The 20,918-nt window shown below is 50.8% G+C and overlaps 7 protein-coding genes across 7 annotated transcripts; 5 read left to right on the top strand and 2 right to left on the bottom strand.

The window, feature by feature from the left end:
* Window positions 1–686: 686 nt before the first annotated feature.
* PpBr36_05490 (uncharacterized protein) lies at window positions 687–3,171 on the top strand (the record flags this gene model as incomplete). Its single annotated transcript, XM_029892646.1, has 2 exons — window positions 687–1,708; window positions 1,998–3,171. The coding sequence occupies 2 exons, from the start codon at window positions 687–689 to the stop codon at window positions 3,169–3,171; spliced, it is 2,196 nt and encodes a 731-aa protein (XP_029749400.1).
* A 376-nt stretch (window positions 3,172–3,547) lies between these two features.
* Window positions 3,548–5,202, bottom strand: PpBr36_05489 (uncharacterized protein; the record flags this gene model as incomplete). The annotated part of the gene is made up of 3 exons (XM_029892645.1): window positions 3,548–4,735; window positions 4,793–4,893; window positions 4,947–5,202. The coding sequence occupies 3 exons, from the start codon at window positions 5,200–5,202 to the stop codon at window positions 3,548–3,550; spliced, it is 1,545 nt and encodes a 514-aa protein (XP_029750214.1).
* Window positions 5,203–10,604: 5,402 nt separating this feature from the next.
* On the top strand, window positions 10,605–10,979 carry PpBr36_05488 (uncharacterized protein; the record flags this gene model as incomplete). The annotated part of the gene is made up of 1 exon (XM_029892644.1): window positions 10,605–10,979. The coding sequence occupies one exon, from the start codon at window positions 10,605–10,607 to the stop codon at window positions 10,977–10,979; it is 375 nt and encodes a 124-aa protein (XP_029750215.1).
* A 701-nt stretch (window positions 10,980–11,680) lies between these two features.
* PpBr36_05487 (uncharacterized protein) lies at window positions 11,681–12,974 on the bottom strand (the record flags this gene model as incomplete). Its single annotated transcript, XM_029892643.1, has 2 exons — window positions 11,681–12,564; window positions 12,656–12,974. 2 exons carry the CDS (start codon window positions 12,972–12,974, stop codon window positions 11,681–11,683), a joined length of 1,203 nt encoding a protein of 400 aa, XP_029750222.1.
* Window positions 12,975–14,107: 1,133 nt separating this feature from the next.
* On the top strand, window positions 14,108–15,016 carry PpBr36_05486 (uncharacterized protein; the record flags this gene model as incomplete). The annotated part of the gene is made up of 1 exon (XM_029892642.1): window positions 14,108–15,016. One exon carries the CDS (start codon window positions 14,108–14,110, stop codon window positions 15,014–15,016), a length of 909 nt encoding a protein of 302 aa, XP_029750223.1.
* Window positions 15,017–16,277: 1,261 nt separating this feature from the next.
* PpBr36_05485 (uncharacterized protein) lies at window positions 16,278–17,132 on the top strand (the record flags this gene model as incomplete). The annotated part of the gene is made up of 3 exons (XM_029892641.1): window positions 16,278–16,631; window positions 16,696–16,887; window positions 16,953–17,132. Coding segments are annotated over 3 exons (726 nt in total), but the record flags the coding sequence as incomplete, so codon positions are not given.
* A 221-nt stretch (window positions 17,133–17,353) lies between these two features.
* PpBr36_05484 (uncharacterized protein) lies at window positions 17,354–19,409 on the top strand (the record flags this gene model as incomplete). The annotated part of the gene is made up of 3 exons (XM_029892640.1): window positions 17,354–18,444; window positions 18,629–18,837; window positions 19,030–19,409. The coding sequence occupies 3 exons, from the start codon at window positions 17,354–17,356 to the stop codon at window positions 19,407–19,409; spliced, it is 1,680 nt and encodes a 559-aa protein (XP_029750221.1).
* Between the last annotated feature and the right edge of the window lie 1,509 nt (window positions 19,410–20,918).

Raw genomic sequence — 20,918 nt, 5'->3', positions numbered from 1 at the left:
TTTTTTGACTTATAAGTAATTTTACCAAGCTGGATCAATCCACGTCGACATCCTTTAAGGCATGCACGGGACCGATAAAGAGAGAATGAGAAAAATGAATTACAAGAGCTTAATGGCATGACTGCGGCTTTACAGCAAGTGGCTTTATGCTGTTTGTTCAAAGGATTCGTTGGCTGCCTGAACTTCCACGGTCCAAATCAGTGTCTGAATCGCATCAGAACCCCGCGCATTATCGACAAAGCTAGATAGTATGTTGCTTGTGCATGGCCAACAGTATACGCCAAGAGCTGATGCGAACCAACGTGTCATTCATAGGTACCAGAACAGACCTGGGCAATCCATATTGATCAACAGAAACCAAACGAGAAATGCATCCAACATTCGTATTATATAACATGGAAAGCTCATGGATCACATTGATATAAGAATTGTGAGGTTGGAATAAGGTTTCATCATATGAAGTAGGAAGTCGCAACGGTCAGCAAATACAACGCTCGTGCTCCTCTTGCTGCAGCTGTCGTGGTCCATAGACTGCGCAGTGATGACGTCACCTCGACCACATCTCATCTGTGACGTGCGCAAGAGCTGAAATCAGGCGCTTTTATTCCAAACAAAGAATTCAAACGAAACAACAATCCGCCATCAATCCATTTCTCAAGGCCTGTGATCACTGGATTGTGGCTCAAATGAAGATACGCTCCTCCCTCATCTCGGCTTCCATCCAGGAAGCCGTCTCAGAGCGCGACGCCACAAAGCGTCCCAACAAACTATTCCGCCTCCTCCTCTGGATCATCGGGTTTCTATCGCTTTTTCGTCTGCGTCTCGCCCGCTACCGACCTGCCGAGTTCCGAGCCCTGCGGAAGCACGTCTGGAAGCTCGACGAAGATGAGTACATTGGTTCATTCCAGCGTGGCGCCGGCGACGGGTCGGCCCTCAAACCAGTCGGTGATCTCGGCTACAGCGGGTCTACCTTTTTCACCACGGCCAACGCCAAGTACCTAATCAAGTCACTGCCGCGGCGGTTTGAGCATCAGTTCTTCACGCACGACCTTTTGGAGCCCTACATAGGTCACATGCGTGCCAACCCGCACAGCCTGCTCGTGCGCATCGCCGACATGGTCTTTACGCCGCAGGCGACGCTGGGAGGAATCCTGGGCACGGCACCGACGCACCACATTGTCATGGAGAACTTGATGTACGGCAAGCAAGGCGATGAGTGGGAGACGTACGACCTCAAACCCAACGACTACTTTTTCCCAGAGCGTGACATCATGGATGGCGCGTTGGTGCCCAACAGCGTGCTGGACAAGTTGGTGGATGAATTCAAAGACAAGGTCAAGGTGACGGCTGAACAAAAAGCACAACTCTTGAACGACTTGGAAAAAGACACGGAGTTGCTGGCAAAGAACAATGCAATCGACTACTCTCTGTTCCTCGTGAGATACCCAGCCGACGCGCAGACCTCGGTGATATCGTCAGACGCGGACGCGTGGCGGACGGGAATGAGGGATCGACAAGAAAATTGGGTGTATCGCGTCGTGGTTTTGGACTTTTTCTGGGCAAGACACAAGTTTCGCGCGCGGGCCATGACGGGGCTTGTCAAACTGTTCAACAAGGTGGCTCACCGAGGACCAATGTCGATCACGGCCAACCCGTCCGAGTACCGCGAACGATTTTTGGGCATGGTGAGACAGATTGTCGATGATTCGTAATTGACTTTTGCAGGCCATTTCAGTCTTTTCAGCTTGAATTCAGTACGCTTATTTGCAGCCCAAGGTGACGCAAAGCTTAGCATGTGAACCGTCCCGTCTGCTAGGTTGACGTTCAGCTCAAAGTCTAAATCTCGCCCGAGCTCTGTCGCCCGTTCGCCGGACTCCCACTACCTTGGCTAATCGAGAAGGGTCGGTCCCTCTTCCGCACGATGATCTGCAGGCCAGATGGTTGACTTGTCCAGAGTCCATTTCAACAACAGCATCTTCTTTCTTTTCGCATTCCAGGTTTTTGCACAGCATAATCTCGACTTGGCATTTTCTCTCCGATCCGATGCGGGCGCACCTGCCGCACCGCCGTCGCGTCCTGACATGGCTCGGCTACGCCACATCGGCCGGCATAATCTTCTGGCTCTTCTACATTGTCGTCCGGCTGCTCGCTTTTGCACAGTTATTTGGTAAACTGGGACCGCATGCTGGGATCGCAATCACGCAGGAGCAAGTACTCGAAGCATACAACAACAACACCGCAAAGGAGCCTGTGATTCCGCGGATAATACATCAAATATATCACAATTGGAAGGACCCAGAGAGCAAGGAGCTGCCTGGGGACTGGTCAGCTGCACGTCAAACATGTATTGACAGAAACCCTGGATGGGATGTCAAGGTTTGTGCCCCGTCGCGTCAGCAGTGTATCCCTCGACTAACTTGTTATCAGATCTGGCATTCCCAGGACTCCCTCGCATTCATCGCCAACGAATACCCTTGGTTCCTCGCGACCTACGAAGGCTACAAGTATCCGATACAGCGGGTCGACGTCATGCGGTACTTTCTTGTTCGCAAATACGGCGGCATCTACATCGATTTAGACAATGGATGCGAAGCTTCACTCGAGCCTTTCCGCAGCCTCCCAGCTTTTACTACCGATGGTGGTCTCGGGGCGCTGAGCAACAACATCATCGGCGCGCAGCCGGAGCACCCCTGGACGCGTATGCTGACGGAAAACCTCGAGGCCTACAACTGGAACTGGCTGCTGCCGTACGCCAGGGTCATGTACAACAGCGGACAGTGGTATTTGACGGCGATGTGGGAACGATACCATGCGAGGCTTCGAGGAGGAATCGTACCGCCATACGCGGGCTCCGGCTGGGCAAAACTGCACCGCGTCATGATGGACGAGCGCGAGGGCGCCGACCGGTGGGTTTTTTGGAACCACGCAGGCCATGGCGGGACGTGGGGAGCAGGAGACGACTGGTTCTGGGCCTGGCTGGGCCAGCACTGGATCGAGGTTGTCGTCGAAGCCATTACCGCTGTTGTTGCCCTCCTAACCAGCTTTGTTTGCTGTCTCAAGTGTTCGAGGCGCAGGAGACTGCGACGCATAGTGGACAGAGCATACAAGCCTGTAAAGTTTGAAGACGACGTAGATGTGGAGCTGTTGGGTGGGGAGGGGAGGTATGGTTGACGGTAGTATGCAGTCTCCGCAAAGCTTGATTGATGCGAGATGCAGGGTCAAGTCTGGACCCTGACTGCAGGTATTTATGGTACTGACAGTCAAAACGGCATCAGAAAGTATCTTACGGGCAAGGAACGTTGCCCCAGACTGCCACATGGATACCCATAATCAGTGAGTTGATCTAGACTCTTAGTTATTCACGGCCTGCTCCAAACTATCATTGGTTTATGATGATGGTAGTAACAAGGCAGCAGCAAGACAAATTGTATTTTAATAGCTCCCTGGATGGACGCTTGGTATATCAGATAAAGAAATTCTTGCACTACAGTCTCGATAGTTGATACTGACACCTATATAATGGCTACCGTACTGATAAAGGAACGTCTCAGATGGCGAACCTAAACTGCGGGTTCCTCTCGCCCATAGCCTCAAGCTCCAACTGCGTCTTTCCCTCCATCAGGTAGTCCTGCTCACCTGCATCACGCAACTTGTTCTGACGCCTAAAGTGCAAGTGCAGAATGACGTTGAGGATCAGGCCAAACGCCAAGAGGATCAAGCTGATGGTGTATCCCGTGCGGAAGCCGTCGGTGCCGAGGAACAAGAAGGGAGCGGCGACGCCGGAAGAGTTGCCAATGGTCAAATGCATACCCGTCGAGAAGGCGCGCTTGCCGTACCTCGGGTTGTTGACAGGCACCCAGGCGAATGAAATCCCGGCCGAAAGGAAGATGCCGACAGACACGAAGAAGCAGCCCGCGTAGCTCGCTCCGGCTCCGGCGTCGGCGTACAGCATGCCGTAGCCGACCATGGCGGAGCAGATGGCGCCGATGATAAAGTAGCCTCGCCTCTGGGTCTTGTCGCTCTGCCAGGCGCAGAGAACGTAGACGATGGCGCCAAACATGTAGACAGGGATGGTCATGGCCTGGACCTCGGCCGGGGTCCAGGTGCCCAGGCCGTTGATGATGGTGGGCAGGAACACAACGAACGAGTACAACATGATGAGCTGCGGGAACAGGGCGATGCAGTAGGTCCACGTGGTCCAGTCGCGAACGGCATCCCAGACGTCCTCCTTGACCATGTGGGTCAGGTTCTTTGCGCGGCCGACCTGGGCCTCGTGAATCAGGACGAGGTCGCGCTTCTCGCTCTCATCGAGGAACTTTGTCGTCTCGGGGCTGTTGGGCAGCACAAAGGGAATGACGACGCCCGTGACGATGGTGGGAAGACCGTTGATGAGGATGATCCACCGCCACGCGTTCCAGCCGTTGAACCCGTTCATGAAGCTGATGCCATACGCGACCAGGCCGCCGGCCGCTCCTGATAACGCGGCCGTGCCGTAGAAGAGGGCGATGCGCAGGGCGAGCGACCTCCGGCCGTAGAACATGGACAGGTACAGAACCACGCCGGGGAAGAAACCGGCCTCGAGAAGACCGAGGATCAGACGGCAGGCGACGAGCGAGGCGAAGTTGTTGACGAGCGCAGAGAGAGTCGCGACGACGCCCCAGGCGAGGGTCAGGCCGGCTAGATAGCGGGCGGGCTTCATCTTCTTGATGATCATGTTGGAGGGGGCCTCAAAGAGCTGTTGTCGCTTGTTAGATCTCGAATCAGAGCTAAACATGAAAACTGGATGACATACACAGTAGGTGATGAAAAGGACCGAGACGGCCAGTTGGAACTGGCCGCCTTGCATTCCCAAGTCCTCTTCCATGCTGAAAAGACGAGCGTTTCCGATGTTGACTGTTTGCGTTAGTGATAACAGCAGCAACGTACAGGCGCATACCGATACATACCTCGATCCATCATGTTCATCAGATATGTCCACATCACCATGGGCACAATCCGCTTGTCCAACTTTCTGAGAATGGACTTCTCCCTCTCCAAGCTGACGGCATTGTTGTTGGCACCCGGAATGGCCCCCGGCGGCGCGACGCCTTCCGAGTGCAACGCCTCGACGTCGGGTGACGATCCATCAGAGTCGTGCTGGGGGTTGACCTTGACGTCCTTTTCCGTGTCCGACGGTGGCGGGTCTATTCTTCCAGTCGACATTGTCTTTGCTTGTCGGGAACAGGGAATATTGGTGAGACCACAAAAAGAGCTGTTGCAGATCGTCCGTCCGAACAAGCAACTTGATCAAGAGAGAATGTAGGTTGGAAAAGATTGCTGGGCAGCGTCACTTTGAAAAAGCAGAGGTGGATGGGTTTTAACGTTGGGCTCCACATCTCCGACCCCCCTAAAGTCCGGCCCCTAAAAATATCTACTCAGCCACGTCAACCCTTTGTTTTATTTTATAAATATCTAGACGAATTTTTCACTTTAGAACTTGCATTTTGAAGATTCTTGCTCCAAACTTTCCAATGAAACAGTACACTGAAAATCAGCTTCTTGCTGCCATTTCTGACATAAGAAATGGCAAATCAGTTCACAAAACCTCGCAAAAATGGGGTATTCCTCGGAGTACCCTTCACGATCGTTTAAAGGGGGCCCAGTCAATTCAACAAGCGAAAAGATTTTGTCAAAGGCTTTCACAGGAGCAGGAGACCTATTTGGCAGATTGGGTACTTGCGCAGGCCGCGTTAGGCCTTCCGCCAACGCATCAAGAACTACGCTATTTTGCGGAACGAATTCTTCAGGCCGCCGGAGAAAGAAAAAGCCTTGGGAAACATTGGGTTAGCCGTTTTATAGCCCGATATCCAATTTTGAAAACCCAAAGGCCCCGGCGAATAGAAAATGCCCGGGTTAATGGGGCTACAACCGAGGTAATTAAATCTTGGTGGTCCTATTTGAAAAATCCCGTTATCGATACTATAAAACCGGCCAACCGTTGGAATATGGACGAAACAGGTATAATGGAAGGCAAAGGATCTAATGGCCTGGTGTTAGGGCGTAATAAAATCCGGCCATTACAGCGAAAAGAGCCTGGAACGCGGGGTTGGACGAGCATAATCGAATGTGTATCAGCTACGGGGGCTGTTATACCTCCCCTCGTTATATTTAAGGGGAAAAACGTACAGCAACAATGGTTTCCAGCTGATTTAAGTCCTTTCGATACCTGGCAATTTCATGCAACAGAAAACGGGTGGACAAATAATGAAACAGGTATCGAATGGTTAAAAAAGGTGTTTATTCCAAATACCCAACCTTTAACTCCTGAAAAGCGTTTATTAGTTCTCGACGGCCACGGATCACACGTCAGCGACGAGTTTATGCTTGTTTGCCTCCAAAATAATATTCAGCTTTTATATTTACCTCCTCATTCGTCGCACGTTCTTCAACCGTTGGATTTATCGGTTTTTGGGCCGTTAAAGGAAGCTTATCGACGTCACCTGGGATTTGTAAACCAGTTTTGCTGTTCAACGGTTGTTGGGAAACGAAACTTTCTACTTTGCTATCGAAAAGCCAGATCAAAAGCATTTATAGCAAAAACCATTCAATCTGGTTGGCGTACGACGGGGTTATGGCCGGTGAACTTGGCAAAACCACTTTTAAACCCGTTTTTATTAGAAAATAGCAACGCCAACGTCGAAAAAGGTAGAAATAACGGCTTCCAAAGGGATAAAACACCGGAAAGCCCAAACCAAAAAATTAACGACCAATCTTTACTTATTTGGAAAACCCCTAAAACGACCCGAGATATTCGACTTCAACTACAGGAAATTTCCCGGTCCGAAAAAAGTAACGCCACTTCACGGCTTTTGTTTGCAAAAGTCCAAAAAAGCTTCGAAACCAAGGATATCTTATTGGCTGAAGCTCAGCAAAAAATCAGTTTGTTAAAAGCAAAATTGGAGGCGGTACGGCCGGTCAAAAGGAAAAGGGTAATTCCGGATCCCAACGAGCTTTTGGTCAGCAAAAAAAACGTTTATGAAGCACAGGAAAATAATAGGGACTGTTTAGAGGATTTGAACGATGGAGAAGAGGTTAGCGAACCGGGAGAGCCTGACAATGATTGTATTATTGTGCGTTGATAGGTTTACATTTAAATCGGTTTATAAAAGGGGTATTTCGTCGTTACATTTTTCAAGGGGGCCGGACTTTAGGGGGGTCGGAGATGTGGAGCCCAACGTTATTGCATCAGACACGACCACTACCAATTACGAATCAGTCCCAAATCAACGGTTCCGGGGCCCTACTGCACTTGTTCACTTCCCGTGTCCCTGCTTCCAATGACGGCCAAGGAGCTACTTGGCGACTTGGCGACCGGCCGGGCAAACGGATGCCAGGAGTAGCGATGCAGCGACTGAAGCGAGACGAATGCCACTGGAATCATGAGGCGAGCTTGTATTTGACGGCAGCAACTTTGCAGGCAAGACCGGATCAACCAACAAAATGGGAAGGGATCCGCTGAGCCAGCTTGGCCTGAAAGCTTTCCGGCAACGTGGACCCAATGCCAGTTAAGCCAAGCCCTGGACTTTGGTTGCTCTTTGCAAAGTTGATTTGTTTTTTGGGGCCCCGGAAGGGTCCCCAGGTTGGTCCCCGCGTCGCCGAGAATCCAAGACCTCGGCGCCGTAATCGCGTGTAGTTGGGAGGTCAGCAAATGGAACGGGCGGCGGATATTCGCACCCATTGCTCCGAGATTACACGCCGAGAATGACAAGCAATGTACAAGAAAGAGATGTGTAAGTTGCGTAGCGAGTTCGGGTCTAAAGCTGCATTTTCGTCTCTGTTCCTGCCCTTCCTCTGTCGTCGCCAACATCCACAATCAATGTCACTTGCAAGAGCCGCAATGCCGTATATCCGACCCCTGCTCGGATCGGCCAATGATGGTGCAGTCATGATTGAATTACTAACAAAATTCTGCGCGTCGCCGGCAGTCGGTCTACCTCTAGCGGAAAGTCTTGCGCCAAGCAACCAGCTGGGGACGGCAAATAACGACGGGGAAGCAGAGGTGCGGAGTAAAACGTGCCCAGACTGGTCATACCAGCTTGGACGCGTCGATTGGTCTATCCAAGCATGCCATGAACTTGGCGCTCTTGGCGCGGTGTGTCTTCTCTGTGTTCTTTTGCCTGCTTGCCTCATAAGCTGTTGTATGCGCCGCTGACGTTAAACTGACCTACCAGTTTCCACACACGTGTGGTACACGTGGGTTTACAAAGGCTGCATTCAATAGCGTCTTGGAAGACTTGTGTTCGTCCAAACAAATGCAGCAGACAATTACTGCCGCAATAATTAGAGATGCTTACCCCAATCATGGAGGGATCAAAGAGGGGAAATGTACCGCTCAGCATGGCATTTCCGCGGTGCACTGGAATATTCTGCCCAGGTTTTGACATTTAATACCGCTTTTCCATCATTTTGCCATTGCAATCTTGACCACCAACACCCAAGATTCACAATATGCCACCCAATCCAGAGTTCTTGGGGTGGTACTTTTGAGATGGCCGAAAGTCTCAGAATGGTGCCAAGGTGAGCTGAGTGAGAGTGCGTCTTGGACGGGCGATGCAGTGCATCTTTTTTAGTGGTATTCCGCTAGTTTCCATGAAAGGACGTAAAAGGCGCCCGCTCGCCCGAGACGGGTCCAATCTTCCACCGCCATAGCCGTTGATTGCGCGGCTCTGTGTGGTCGAGCCACTGGCAATATCTGGAAACAACCTGTATCCACCTCTTTTCCTATCCCTGGCGAGCCCGTGGCGCTACGTCTCATCCGGCACACCGGGGCTCCGGGCTCCGGCTTGCCTCGTCATCTACTAATTGCCAGCGTTCCTTGATGCGGTGTGTTCTACCTTTATATAGGGAGAGCTATTCGTTTCCGAGCTGCACCGATTGTGGAGCTTCGACTCGACACTGACACTTACAGCTCAGGCTTCGCATTCGTATTCTAGATGCTGGTCTCGAAAGGCTGATGCATCTCGATCAACCACACCCAGATTCAAAGTTAGTGGATTGAAACAAATGCTTTTCAATAGGAGTGAGGGAATTGAAAATGAAGCCCTCAATTCTGCCGGATGGGCGTCTCGAGTAATTGGGTGTTGTGCACTCTTGCTCACCATGTTTGGTGCCCAGATCCAAAATCAATCCGAGGTTTGTCTCATGACGCCCAGAACGACTACGTAGTGTTCGTCTTGTGATTTATCCAGACCTGGCTAGGTTGCCAACCTGGTAAGTGTCGCTAACTGTTTGCATCGCATGCCGAACTTTTACACTGGCGGGCGAGAGTATATCAGTGTCCGAAAAATTAACATCTTTCTGTCTCCTCATGGTTCTCCAAATGTCTAGCCGCATTTGTCTGGATTACGCCCCAGTTGCTATCAAGCGGGGCAAGCTGGGGGCATTCTCATCACAAGATATCAGTAGACTGACTATACTTGATTTCATGGGACGAAGAATCGACAAGGTTGTAGATATAAACTCGGACGTTTTTACCCAACGGTCAAGTTACTTTCCACCCCAACATCGGCCCCTGACTACGGACGGCTACAGATTTCCGGGAGCCACCTTGTGTAGTTGCCGTCTACTATCAAGTCAGACCTGATAAACTTGCCGCATCTTGACTAGAATGCACGCAACGCTACCAAACCGAGTGGTGGCTACTTTGAGCGACTTGTACAACAAGCATCCTGTTCTGCAGTCGGCTGCCAGATACACGGAGTTTCCTGATCGGCAATAGCGTACATGTCATCGGGATTAAAAAAGTATGGACCAAGAGCGAGATGGCAGCCTTCACGTGCCAAGGTAGTGATGTCGAGTTCATATACTAAAGAATTCAAGACCCCGCATCTGATGTCGCGATTTGCGCCCTACAACTCTTTAATCGATGGGGTCAAGCAGCCGATAGAGCGAGTGGGCATCAACTCCATCGAGTCAGTGTCCCTCGAAAACCCCTCGCAAATATCTATCATGTCTATTGTAGAGTATTGCATTAACGTCGCTCCTATACAGCGCATATCAGATGTCCCAGGCCTAGAATTGGAGTACTCAATCAAGATTTCTCTCTTCCGAGAAATAGTCTAACATCGGATTAGCCGTTTACTCGTAAACCTTGCCATCTCGTCGCTCTGTCAGAGTCGGGAATAAGGGTGCAGTCGACTGTTACCCTCGAATCACGGAATCTCGGAGACTGCCATGGTGGATCGCCGTCGTCTGTTGTGCTATTTCTATTTGGGGTATTGGAGCTTGAGGAGTCAGATGAATATCCAGTTGCCTGGCCCTCACCGGCGAAAGCCCCCTCTGATCGTATTCGCAACCTTAAAGCATATGAGATTGTTCTAGAATGGCGAACGCCTGTATTGGCTATCACCAGCTCTGGAATCAAGCAAAAGGTTTTTGGCGATCGTGATATTGTTGGCTATTACGTCTTCCATTGCCCAAACATGATTTAAGGCCGAGCCCAACCCCCCTTCAGCTCTCGGAATTTTCGGTTCACTCATCACACCAACACAATCAGAGTTTCCCTCTCAATCTTTGGCTCTCCAACCCCACCAAAACACTCAAAAACAACCTCGTTGCAAAACATCATGTACCGAACAACCTACGCCGTGCTCGCGCTCGCTCTGGCCGCCTTCAGCCACCCCGTCGCCGCCATCCCCCTCTTGGCCCGGGACCCCCAGCAATCCAACCCCAACGGCCCTACAACTCCCGGCATCAACATCCCCGGCATAAACGGCGGCCCAGGTTTCCAGCTCGGTCCGGGAGGCCTCAACTATGGAACTCCGGGCGGCGGAAGCGGCGGCGTCAGCTTGGGCCCTGGTGGTCTGCAAATCACCCCCGGCAACGGCCAGCCTCCAATCTCTATCGGGACCGGCAACCCCAGCCAGCAGCCGGGTCAGCCCGCTCCCAAGCCGCCCCGCCGCGTCCTCGACGACCAGGACCTAGGTGGTGATGATGACTAGCGGATATCAAGGCTTGTGGACGATTTGGGCTCGGAAAGGATGAATTCAAGATCGTCAGCAGTGTCGAATTGGTTCTGGCTTGGACGCTTGTAAATCCGATGGGATCGACCAATACTGTCTGGAAAGGGGATGCAGATAACTTGCAAATAAATTTGAGCAATATGTAACATTTAATGCAGATGCTGGCCAGTACTTGAAAGCCAATCAATCCTGTTTAACCTTTGACACCGACCAATATTTTCTGGAAAGGGGATATAAATAATTTGCAAATAAATTGAAGCAATATGTAACATTTAATGCAGAAACTGGCCAGTATTCAAAAAGCCAATCCTGTCTAACCTTTGACACCGAGGGTACCGACCAATATTTTCTGGAAAGGGGATGCAGATAACTTGCAAATACATCTGAGAAACATGTAACATTTAATGCAGAAGCTGCGCAGTACTTAAAAACCAATCCTGTCTAGCCTTTGACACCGACCGTTTGCCTCTTTGTCCACTGTAAACCCGAAGCTACATTCCAGCAGTGCAAAAATCGTAGACAAGGTTCGTTGAAATCTTCGCGAAGAACAATGCCCGCGAAAGAGCTAACCTCCAACGCTAATACAGCATGAGCTCCTAACCACGCCTGATGTTGTTCATTGCGTCTCCTGCAACCTTGGAACAGGCGAAACTGTTTCAAGCTCGATAGCGCTCCCTATTTTAGTTTGGCTCCTCCAGCCAACCCCTGATAGCCTCCGTTGCCATCTCGAGCGCAGCCGACAGCTCATCCCGGTACGCGTTCGACTTCTCCATGGACTCAATCTCCTCCCTTAACTTGGCCTCAAGCTCCATGTTTGCCTGGTCGCGAGTTGCTAGCTCGTCCACCTGTGCAGTAAGCTCGGCAACGGCTGCGTTGTCGGTTTCCTCCCTTGCGAGGAGGCTGTCCAAATGCTCGCGGGTCTCCTGTTGAATTTGGTGTACCTTGATACGTTTGCAGTCGGCATCTACCTGCGCCATCGTTTTGTCCATGGTGTCCTGGAAGTGAATCAAGTTGGCAACATGGTCCCGGCCCTGGTTAATGAATGCCTGGCTCACGCCCTTGTCGCGGCGGCCACCTGCTTGTATCACATTGAAGCCTTGTTGTACAACAAAAGACTCAGCCAAGGTGGTGACCAGCATTTCGGACAAGCTCAGCTGGTCTCTATCCGTGATAATGATAACTGGGAGAACGGTGTCGACGACTTTCAAGTTCATCCCGTTGGCCAGGATGCGGACGACCAGGGCCCAGGTATACGTCGTGCTTGTAAGCGGGCCGTCGGTGGCGTGCGCTGTAATGTGGACGTCAATTTTCTCGGAACAGCCGACCATAACGGGGCTCTGGTGCTGTTCATCGTCGCCGACCGGGTCGAGCGCGTAATCTATGCGCTTTTGGAGACTATCTCGCATCTGGCTGACCCGGAGCTTTTGGGTGTCGGAGCTGATGCTCAACGGCCCATCGAGGTCTCCGTGATTCTTCTTGTCCACTTGGCAGACGAAAGCCTTGAGACGTGCAGACGACGGAATGGTTGGATCCCATTTCCCAGGGCGAGTTAACTCCTTTGCGGCTGGAGAAATCGTCCCAGGCGTCGCAGTACGTCTTGAGGTGGTCTCGAAGCGTGGAATATTCGTTGGCGGTCAAGAACCTGCCGTCTCTACCGTCGATGGAGAGGGATGCGATATAGGTGCCGGCAAAGGCACCACTGTGATGGTTTAGTCCTCCGTTGAAGACATCGTAGGCCACTGTACCTTTGGCGATGGACGACAAGAGATCCCGGGGGATGCTGTGAAGCAGCTGCGTGATGACTCCGGGGTCATCCTGCTCGCAATCCAGCATTTGTATGGTGCTCTTCAGGTCAAGGTCCATGTCCAAGTCGACCTTGGCCAGCTGCAGGGACATGGTCTTGTACAGCCTGGTAATCGGCAGATACGAGAGCTGGTGTAGGTACTGAATCAGCTCCGCGCTGAGAGTAGACATCAGGGGGGCCCTCTGCGGTAGCCATTGTTTTGTGATGTATCTTGTTTTGTGATGTAGCTTGTTTTGTAATCTAGCTTGTCGAGGGAATCTGTACAAAAGATTTTCAGTAAGTGGTGCAGAGGATCTGGCGGGGTCGTACCAATGGGTTGGGCAGGTCAGAAGTGACTGGAAAGTGACGGGAAAGTGATATTTTGAAAGAAGGCAACAACTGAGGGACCCACCAATGTAGTCACCTCCAGCAACAACAACAACTACAGTCTGTAACAAGTTCCCTATTGTTTACTCTCATCATTGGCTAACCATATTATCGCGAGCAGAACAACCATCTCCACAAACTTGAAATATTTAATATTTAAAAAATTTCATAAAATCAAAATGTCTGCGCCCCAGAAGAGCCAGCAGCCAACGAAGAGGAGGAATTCAATATCGACTTCTTTGACTACAATGAGCAAGGACACGGAACTTATTCTGCACGTCACCTACTGCTTATACTACACACCAGCAACCCTGCATATAATTGGGAGGCTAGAGGATGGACAGCAAGGTGGAAAGGTTTGACGTGCCCGGAAACGAAAATTCTTGGGGACATTGTAATTGCTTGGACGCTTTGAGGGGATGAATGAAGTTGTATTACGGTAGTTACTTCTAATGTGGCGCAAAAGTTACACCATACGCTGCACAATACACGAGGCTGATGCTTGGTATCGACTGCATTTGTTCCAGATAATTACCATCCGGGTACTTCTATCGGAGATCGAGCAACCAGTAGTATTCTAGACGAATTTTCGGGCTCGGTTACGGCCGTTTTGGTAAGAATAAAAGGCCGTGAGCAATCGGGCATATGATGTGCTGAAATGTATGATGCAGAAGCTTTGGGACCATCCTAGCAGCGTCGGGATCCATCTGAACTATATACAGTTTTTTGTACAGCCTATTGGTCACAGCCCCCCCACAATCCCATATACGACTGGGGGCAACGGTGTGCAAGAAATCCGCTGTCCGGAATCGTATCCTGTGACTTGGAGGGAACCGAGGTCCTCGGCCAGAAACATATATACCCAAGTGCCTGCTCCTTCTTTTGATTTGCCACATTCTGCACTGCATCCCGCAACACCCAGTTCCGATACAACATCATGGCAGCTAAAACAGACCAAGGCAAGGGCAAAGTCAGCCTCAGCGGCGCCCAGGAGACGCTCATGCTGACGCTGTTGGCGCGTGCCGACGACGCCGAGTCCCCCAATCCTATCCTCAACGACACGCTGTCTGCCAAGATCAGAAAACAAATCCAGGATGAGCACGGCTACAACTTTGACGCACGCGCAAGGGCTGCTCATAAAGGCATCATGGCCAAAATGGTCTCGGCGAGGGCCAAGATCTTTGACGAGGCAGCCGAGAACTTTCTCAGTCAGCATCCAGGGCCAGCTACCGTGCTGCACCTCGCCTGCGGCATGGACACGAGGTGTCATCGGGTCAAGTGGCAAGGCCCGGGGCGTGTCTGGATCGACGTGGACAAGGAGGATGTGGTCGAGTTGAGGAGGGCGGTGGTGGATGAACCCGAGGTACCGCCGGGTCAGGGCGAGTACCGGCTAGAATGCCCGGACATTATCAACGACGTGGACTGGCTGGGTGACATTCGGGTGCCCAACGACAGACCCGTGCTGATCATTTTTGAAGGTCTGGTCATGTACCTGAATGCTGATCAGGTGCTTGGTTTGTTCTGCAAGCTTCTGCGGCATTTTCAGGGGAGTGGGAAGGGAGGCCAGATATACTTTGACTCGATTGGGCCTTTTGGGTACTACTTCATGAAGCTCTTTCCCGGGCAGCCGTTGAAGAGGATGGGTGCCAACTTTGGCTTCTACATGTCCAACGGAAATTGGCTGGAGCTCAACAATCCCGGGTTGCACCAAATCAACCGAGATTCTCAAGCAGTTGCGCTGGTAGAAAGGGTACCGTACTTGTGGATTATACGCGCGGCTGTCAAACTGGTTGATAGGATTCTTGGAGGCTCACTGGTTGGTGGCGTGTATGGGTTTCAATTTTGAGCGGCCTATTATCAAGCATTATTGTTAGAGTTAACGCTAGCAAACACTCTGGTTACCCATTTTTACTGCTGGCACAAGACGGAGACGAGAGATTTACCTTTGCTTACTTCCGACTTGCACAGCCAAAAGATACCCTCAGTGGACATGCACAGAAAAAGGGATCCGAAAAGTAGACGTGTGACTGTCTGTCACGTGAATGGCACGTGATACCAGATCCGATCGTCCCACAGGATACTCCCACCTACCTCAATTTACAAGCCCACAATGAACCATTACCCAAGTCCAAGGGAAACAGACCCGTGCCAGCCATGTGGGAATGGAATGATCATCAAGAATTTATCATGACCCCGGCCAGCCTCACAAATAGATGCGAACCAGACATGCAGTGAAGAAGATACCTGCAAGTCACAACTGCCGATAGATAGCGTGCAAGTCGTCATTCAAACCTCGGGAATTTTCTGTACTTTTCATCTTTCATGTGGACGACAAAACAAGACCAGAAATACAAATGCCGATCACCTGGATCCTGATTCCCGGAACAATCTGCCCAAACGGGCACTGGGGTAGCATGCCCCTCCGCCAAGCTTCACTTCATGCGTGCTTCAACCCCAACATATGCAAGGAGCGCTGGGTTCCGGGCGGTCACATACGTGATCAAAAGGGCAGGCAGAAAGCCAGCCCTGTCAGTTTGATCTGAATGGACCGAATAGACGCATGCTTCCGTGCATGTTCGGACGAGGAGATGACCGTCTAGGGCAGCTGCCAACTCGACACGACGACAGCGTAACATTTCCCCAGAATCGTATCCACAGTGACCGACGAACAACGGTTCGTCGTGTCGGCTTCAATCCCCCTGTCTAGGCAGGCTTGGTTTGATTGCTTCTCTTGTTCTCCGATGTTCTACCGGACCACATCAAGAATCCCGTAGTTTTTCACTACGTAATTCCACGGTTTTACTGTACTGTAGAATGCTTGCGTCCGGGGTCGCGAGATGAACGTTATGCTCCATCTCCACTATTAACACCAGTACGTTGTGCAGAGATCGTCAACCAGGAACTAGTCTAGCGAGTACTACGCACCCCAGTATCCACAGAGGGGCTCTCTCCTTTCTAAGGGGAGTTGCAATGAGGCGCATTGGCGGCTGCTTCATCTCCGTAGGTGGAATATTGTTATAAACCCACGACGTTTCCTGCTGTCCTGTTGTCCAACATCATCACCAGCCATTCCGCACATCAGGACTTGACTATTCTCGACAACCAGACGCCATTTGCCCTCAGCCCCCAAGATGCTCTTCCCCTCGGCTCTCCTCCTTGCGGCTCCTTTTGTCCTCGCTGCCCCAGCCGCCCTTGAGGAGCGCCAAAGCCCCTGCGAAGACGTGCACATCTTCATCGCTCGCGGCACCTCCGAGCCATACCCGGGCCGTCAAGAGTTGACCGTCAACGCCATTTGCCAGGGCAGCACCAGCTGCGGATTTGAGAGCATCCAGTATCCCGCTGCCTTTGAGCCCACCTACTGCTCGTCTGTGGCTCAAGGCGTGGCGAACGGTACCAACCAGATCACGGCCTACGCCAGCCGGTGCCCCAACTCAAAGTTGGTGCTGAGCGGCTACTCTCAGGTATGTTGCTCCGCTTGTTGTTATTTTTCTTGCTTCTCCGCCAGAAAGCTAATATGTCCCTCAGGGTGCCCATGTCGTCGGCGACATCCTCGGTGGCGGCGGCGGCAACATCCAGGGCTGCACGCAACCGACTGTGCAGGGCCTCAACCCGACCACGTCGCCCGGAAACAAGATCAAGGCCGCTCTCCTCTGGGGCGACGTCCGTCACACTGCCAACCAGACTTACAACACCAACACGGGTGCATCTGGAAATGGCGTAAGTCTAAATGCACTGTGATCCTCGTCAGCATACATTCGACTAACTCGCAATATTTCTTGCAGATCTGGCCTCGCTCTGGCAACCAGCTTACCTCGCTGAACCGCTATTCCAACATCCTACGCGCCATTTGCGTCGCCACGGACCCTGTATGCGCCGGAGGCCAGGACGGAAACTCTCACACCACTTACTTTGATTTGTTTTCACAGGATGCTGCTTCTTGGGTGAAGACCAAGCTTAACTAGGGAGAATGACGTGCTGGATGATGCCTGGAATGTAATTCTAAACAAAATTTTAACGAAAGTCGTTTTTATCTTCTCTTTATCTGAGCTGTTTGTGCGCAGTGGTAACCTACATGAGATTACACCAAAAAAACCTTGGAATTTAACCTGTTTGATACCGACAACGACGACGCGCCTACCCACCTCCCAAATAGAAATTTGCCGTCTTAAAGCACAAAGCAAAAATGGCCTCACTTTCTTTATTTGGCGATACCTATTTTCTAGGCGGTCTCACCAATAGCGAGATCGTGTTTTACCTCCGGCAAAAGTGGAATCCGTGCCTTTCGCCTACGTGCGAGGGTCTCAACGTACTTCTGCCGATTACACGCCAACTGTACTCCTACAGCCCACACAGCCCAAAGCAGAGAGCCGAGGACGATAACAAGAAGCAGCAGCTGATACCAGCCGCGGTATGGAGGATGTGGGACGAGGAATGGCTTAGGAAGAACAGGGAAGTTCTTTCACAGGCCATTGTCGAATCTGGCTTGGACAATCGCTGTTTCGACACTCTGGTGCGAGACGACGCTCTTACAAAGTCCCTCCTAACGCCGGTCGAGATTGGTGTCTGGAAGAATGGCAGCAACCTGTATGGGCTTGACATCTTCTCCTACGATGGGAAAGGGTCGCTCGGCCACGTCGTGGCCCAAGAAATCCTACATCGCACGCCATCGGGAAGCCAGTTTGCGTTCCCAACCTTTCTTCGCGTCCGAGTGAACCCTGCTTACGATGGAGACTGCCGATTTGCCGACCTCCTAAGCTTCGAGATGCCTCTCGACCACCAGACCCCGGGCCCAGCGAAGTACCATTGGCGACGCCACAGCTACACTCTGGTGGCATGTGTCAGGTGCAAAACAACCAAGTCCAGAGACGCCGTGCGTCTCTACTCGAGGTATGGCACGGCAATGCCGCTAACAATCCATGGTGTCACGGCGGTCGACGACTCTTGGAAGCTGGGAGAGCCGGGCGCTTCCTACATGCTCTTTTACGTGCGCTTGGGATTGAACATGAGTGCTCCTGACTCGACGGGAATCCCCGAGTGGTCTCCTGCGGCCCCAAGCTCTTTGGTGAGCCTGTACACGGTTGCAAGGATAAATGCCGACCCAACAGGTCTGGATCGTTACCCGGCAGACTTTCCCAAAGTCCCTGGAATGGACTCCTCTGAGCACTCTCAAGAGGACCATGATGCCTCAAATGCAATTACTTCGGTCATTCTCCCTCAGAACATAGCCATCGGCCTGCCCGAGAGGAATGAGACTTTCAGACGGGACGGCCATGGGTATCGAGGGCGCGGTCAGGGACAACGGCGACGCAGCAGTTCGCCGGAAAGGAGGCAAAGAGGATACGGGGACCGTCAATGACTGGTGACACAGTTCATTTGGTTGCTTTCTTGCAAAACCATCGTTGTTATTGTGTTTTATGTACATATTGCTAACATTAGCCGAGAGTTATCTAATTTTAAGGTTGACGTTCGATTATAATTTATATGGCCACCGGCTTCAGCAAACTTTGTACGCGGTTAAGGAGACCGACTTGAGGAGCATCAAGCCGGCCATTGATCGCATAATGATTGCCAAGGTTAGACTTGCACCGTTCTGGGAAAACAAGCCGTCGGTTATTCCATGGTATTATACCAAGAACAGGCTCCCCATTTCGCGACAAACTGCCTGTCGTCATATACAATGGCGTCGTGGACAATTTGCGCCATGTCATGGCGCTGTTCAAGATTGGGAGCGTGCCCCCTCACGAAACAGGCGATCGAGACAAATTCGCGTACTTTACAAGCTCACCAGCCCATGTCAGATCCTCTTACGACGATGACCCAGCGGCTTTTGACGACGATGCCCCCCCGCGGGTCCGCAAGTTGATGTCCCTGCGACTTTCGAAGGCAACGCTCCTGCGCCCTTCGGTAACGTTCAAGACCTGGAATCGTCTGCAGACGACTACGAAAGCGTCCCAAGGCAGGTCAAGCGACGCAAGGTTACCGCGATCAGATTTCAGTCAGAGGTCCGCGACTCCGAGGCATCCTCCCTTCAAGATGCAGGCGTCGCCCCAGAGGCAGGTAGCGAAAGGCAGGAGGAAAGCTCTGATGTCGTGCACTACTACGATAGACAGATAGACATGGTTCCAGCAGCTCGCTCGCCAAGCCTGAACGCGATGCGCACATGTCTGGTGCTGGCGATACCGACACAGGTTTCGATGGACAGGAAATGGAGCTGGACGAAAACCGGGAGGGCGAGGTAGATAAGGAGGGTTTCCCTTTTGCGGCTCTGCCGCCTCGGCTTGAGGGCGAGTCAGTTGATGCGTATTGGAACAGGACAGGTCAAGTCCATCGGAATTGGGAAACCGTTGATAGGGACATTTTGACGCACACGAACGTACACGTGCAGTCTGCATAAATGGTAGGAGAGCCATGTATTCAGGTAAGGTGCGCTATCTAGGCTAACGAGCGTGGCAGCGCTTTTATAGTAAGCACAACGCTGACTAAGCTCCTCTGGTCATATAATGCCAAAATCTATCTACTATAACACACCCCCCAATCAACTTTGCGTAAATAAGCAAAATCAACTATTTATATAATTATATATAACTTTTACGGCCAATATTTGTATATATTTATTTACGTAAACAAAGGAAATTTATAATAGTAATAAACGGCAACGGTGTAACGCGCACCGCAAACGGGTTTTACCAATTTTTAACGTTTCCTATTATATTTAACGCAAACGGTAAACCTTTTTTAATAGCGACGAATCCGTAATATTATACCCCTTATTATATAAATAGCGATAGTAATTGGTAATAAAATTGGTAAATGTACGGCGAATATATATTTCGTTCGTTTTTTTACATCCGAATTTTAATTTTAAATTTTATTTTACGTCCAAATACCCAGTTCGTAAATAATCGCCTACGCCATGTATTTTACGTTTAACGATTTGCGCGCCTGTTAACGTCGATATTAATATTAACAATAATAATAATAATAGTAATAATAAAAATAGGTTTTTTTCGTTTATTTGGCGGGTTGCGCGGCGCGTAAACCGCGGTATGCGCTAAATAACGGTTGGACGCTGGTTAACGGGTATAATATAACATTTTTATTATTTTTATTAACGGGAATCGATTTGGTCGCGCCGAAAAGCGCGTACAATAGTAAATTTTTACCTACGTTTTGGCGAATTTCCGAACGTATCATATATTTAACGCGTACCCTATATATATATAAACGAATTAACGCCGCCGAAACGTTGCAACTGTAACGCGTTTTTCAATTTTCCTAATAAAAAACTGAAAACCAACGGATATAATTTATTTTACCACCGGTTTTATAACGTTAAATTAACGGTAAAATACAAAACTTTTTTTACCGCCGTTACCGGCGCCCTTTTTACGGTTACCGACGTAACCCCCGCCGTTATCCCCGCTAAAACGGTAATTTACGAAACGCAAACCGAGGAAATTATTACCGAAATACCAATAATTAAAAATTTTACCGATTTTACGCCCGCGTCCGCTGCGCCCCCTACCGTTCCCGCCCCCGTTGCGCCCCCGGTTATTACGGAAAAATTTACCGAATCCGCCCCTACCCCCGTTATTACCCCTATTATTATCGTACCCGCCCCCGCGTTTATTTAAACCGCCGTTTTTAAAACCGTTTCCGGGCGTATTAAAGGCGCACACGGCGTTAAAAATACCGTAAATTATTCCCAAACCGTATTTAAAAACGTGGGGTAATATTAATTATATGTA

The sequence above is a fragment of the Pyricularia pennisetigena genome, chromosome 6 (genome assembly GCF_004337985.1).
Source record: "Pyricularia pennisetigena strain Br36 chromosome 6, whole genome shotgun sequence".
NCBI lineage: Eukaryota > Fungi > Ascomycota > Sordariomycetes > Magnaporthales > Pyriculariaceae > Pyricularia > Pyricularia pennisetigena.
This window is presented reverse-complemented; position numbering and strand designations above follow the sequence as displayed.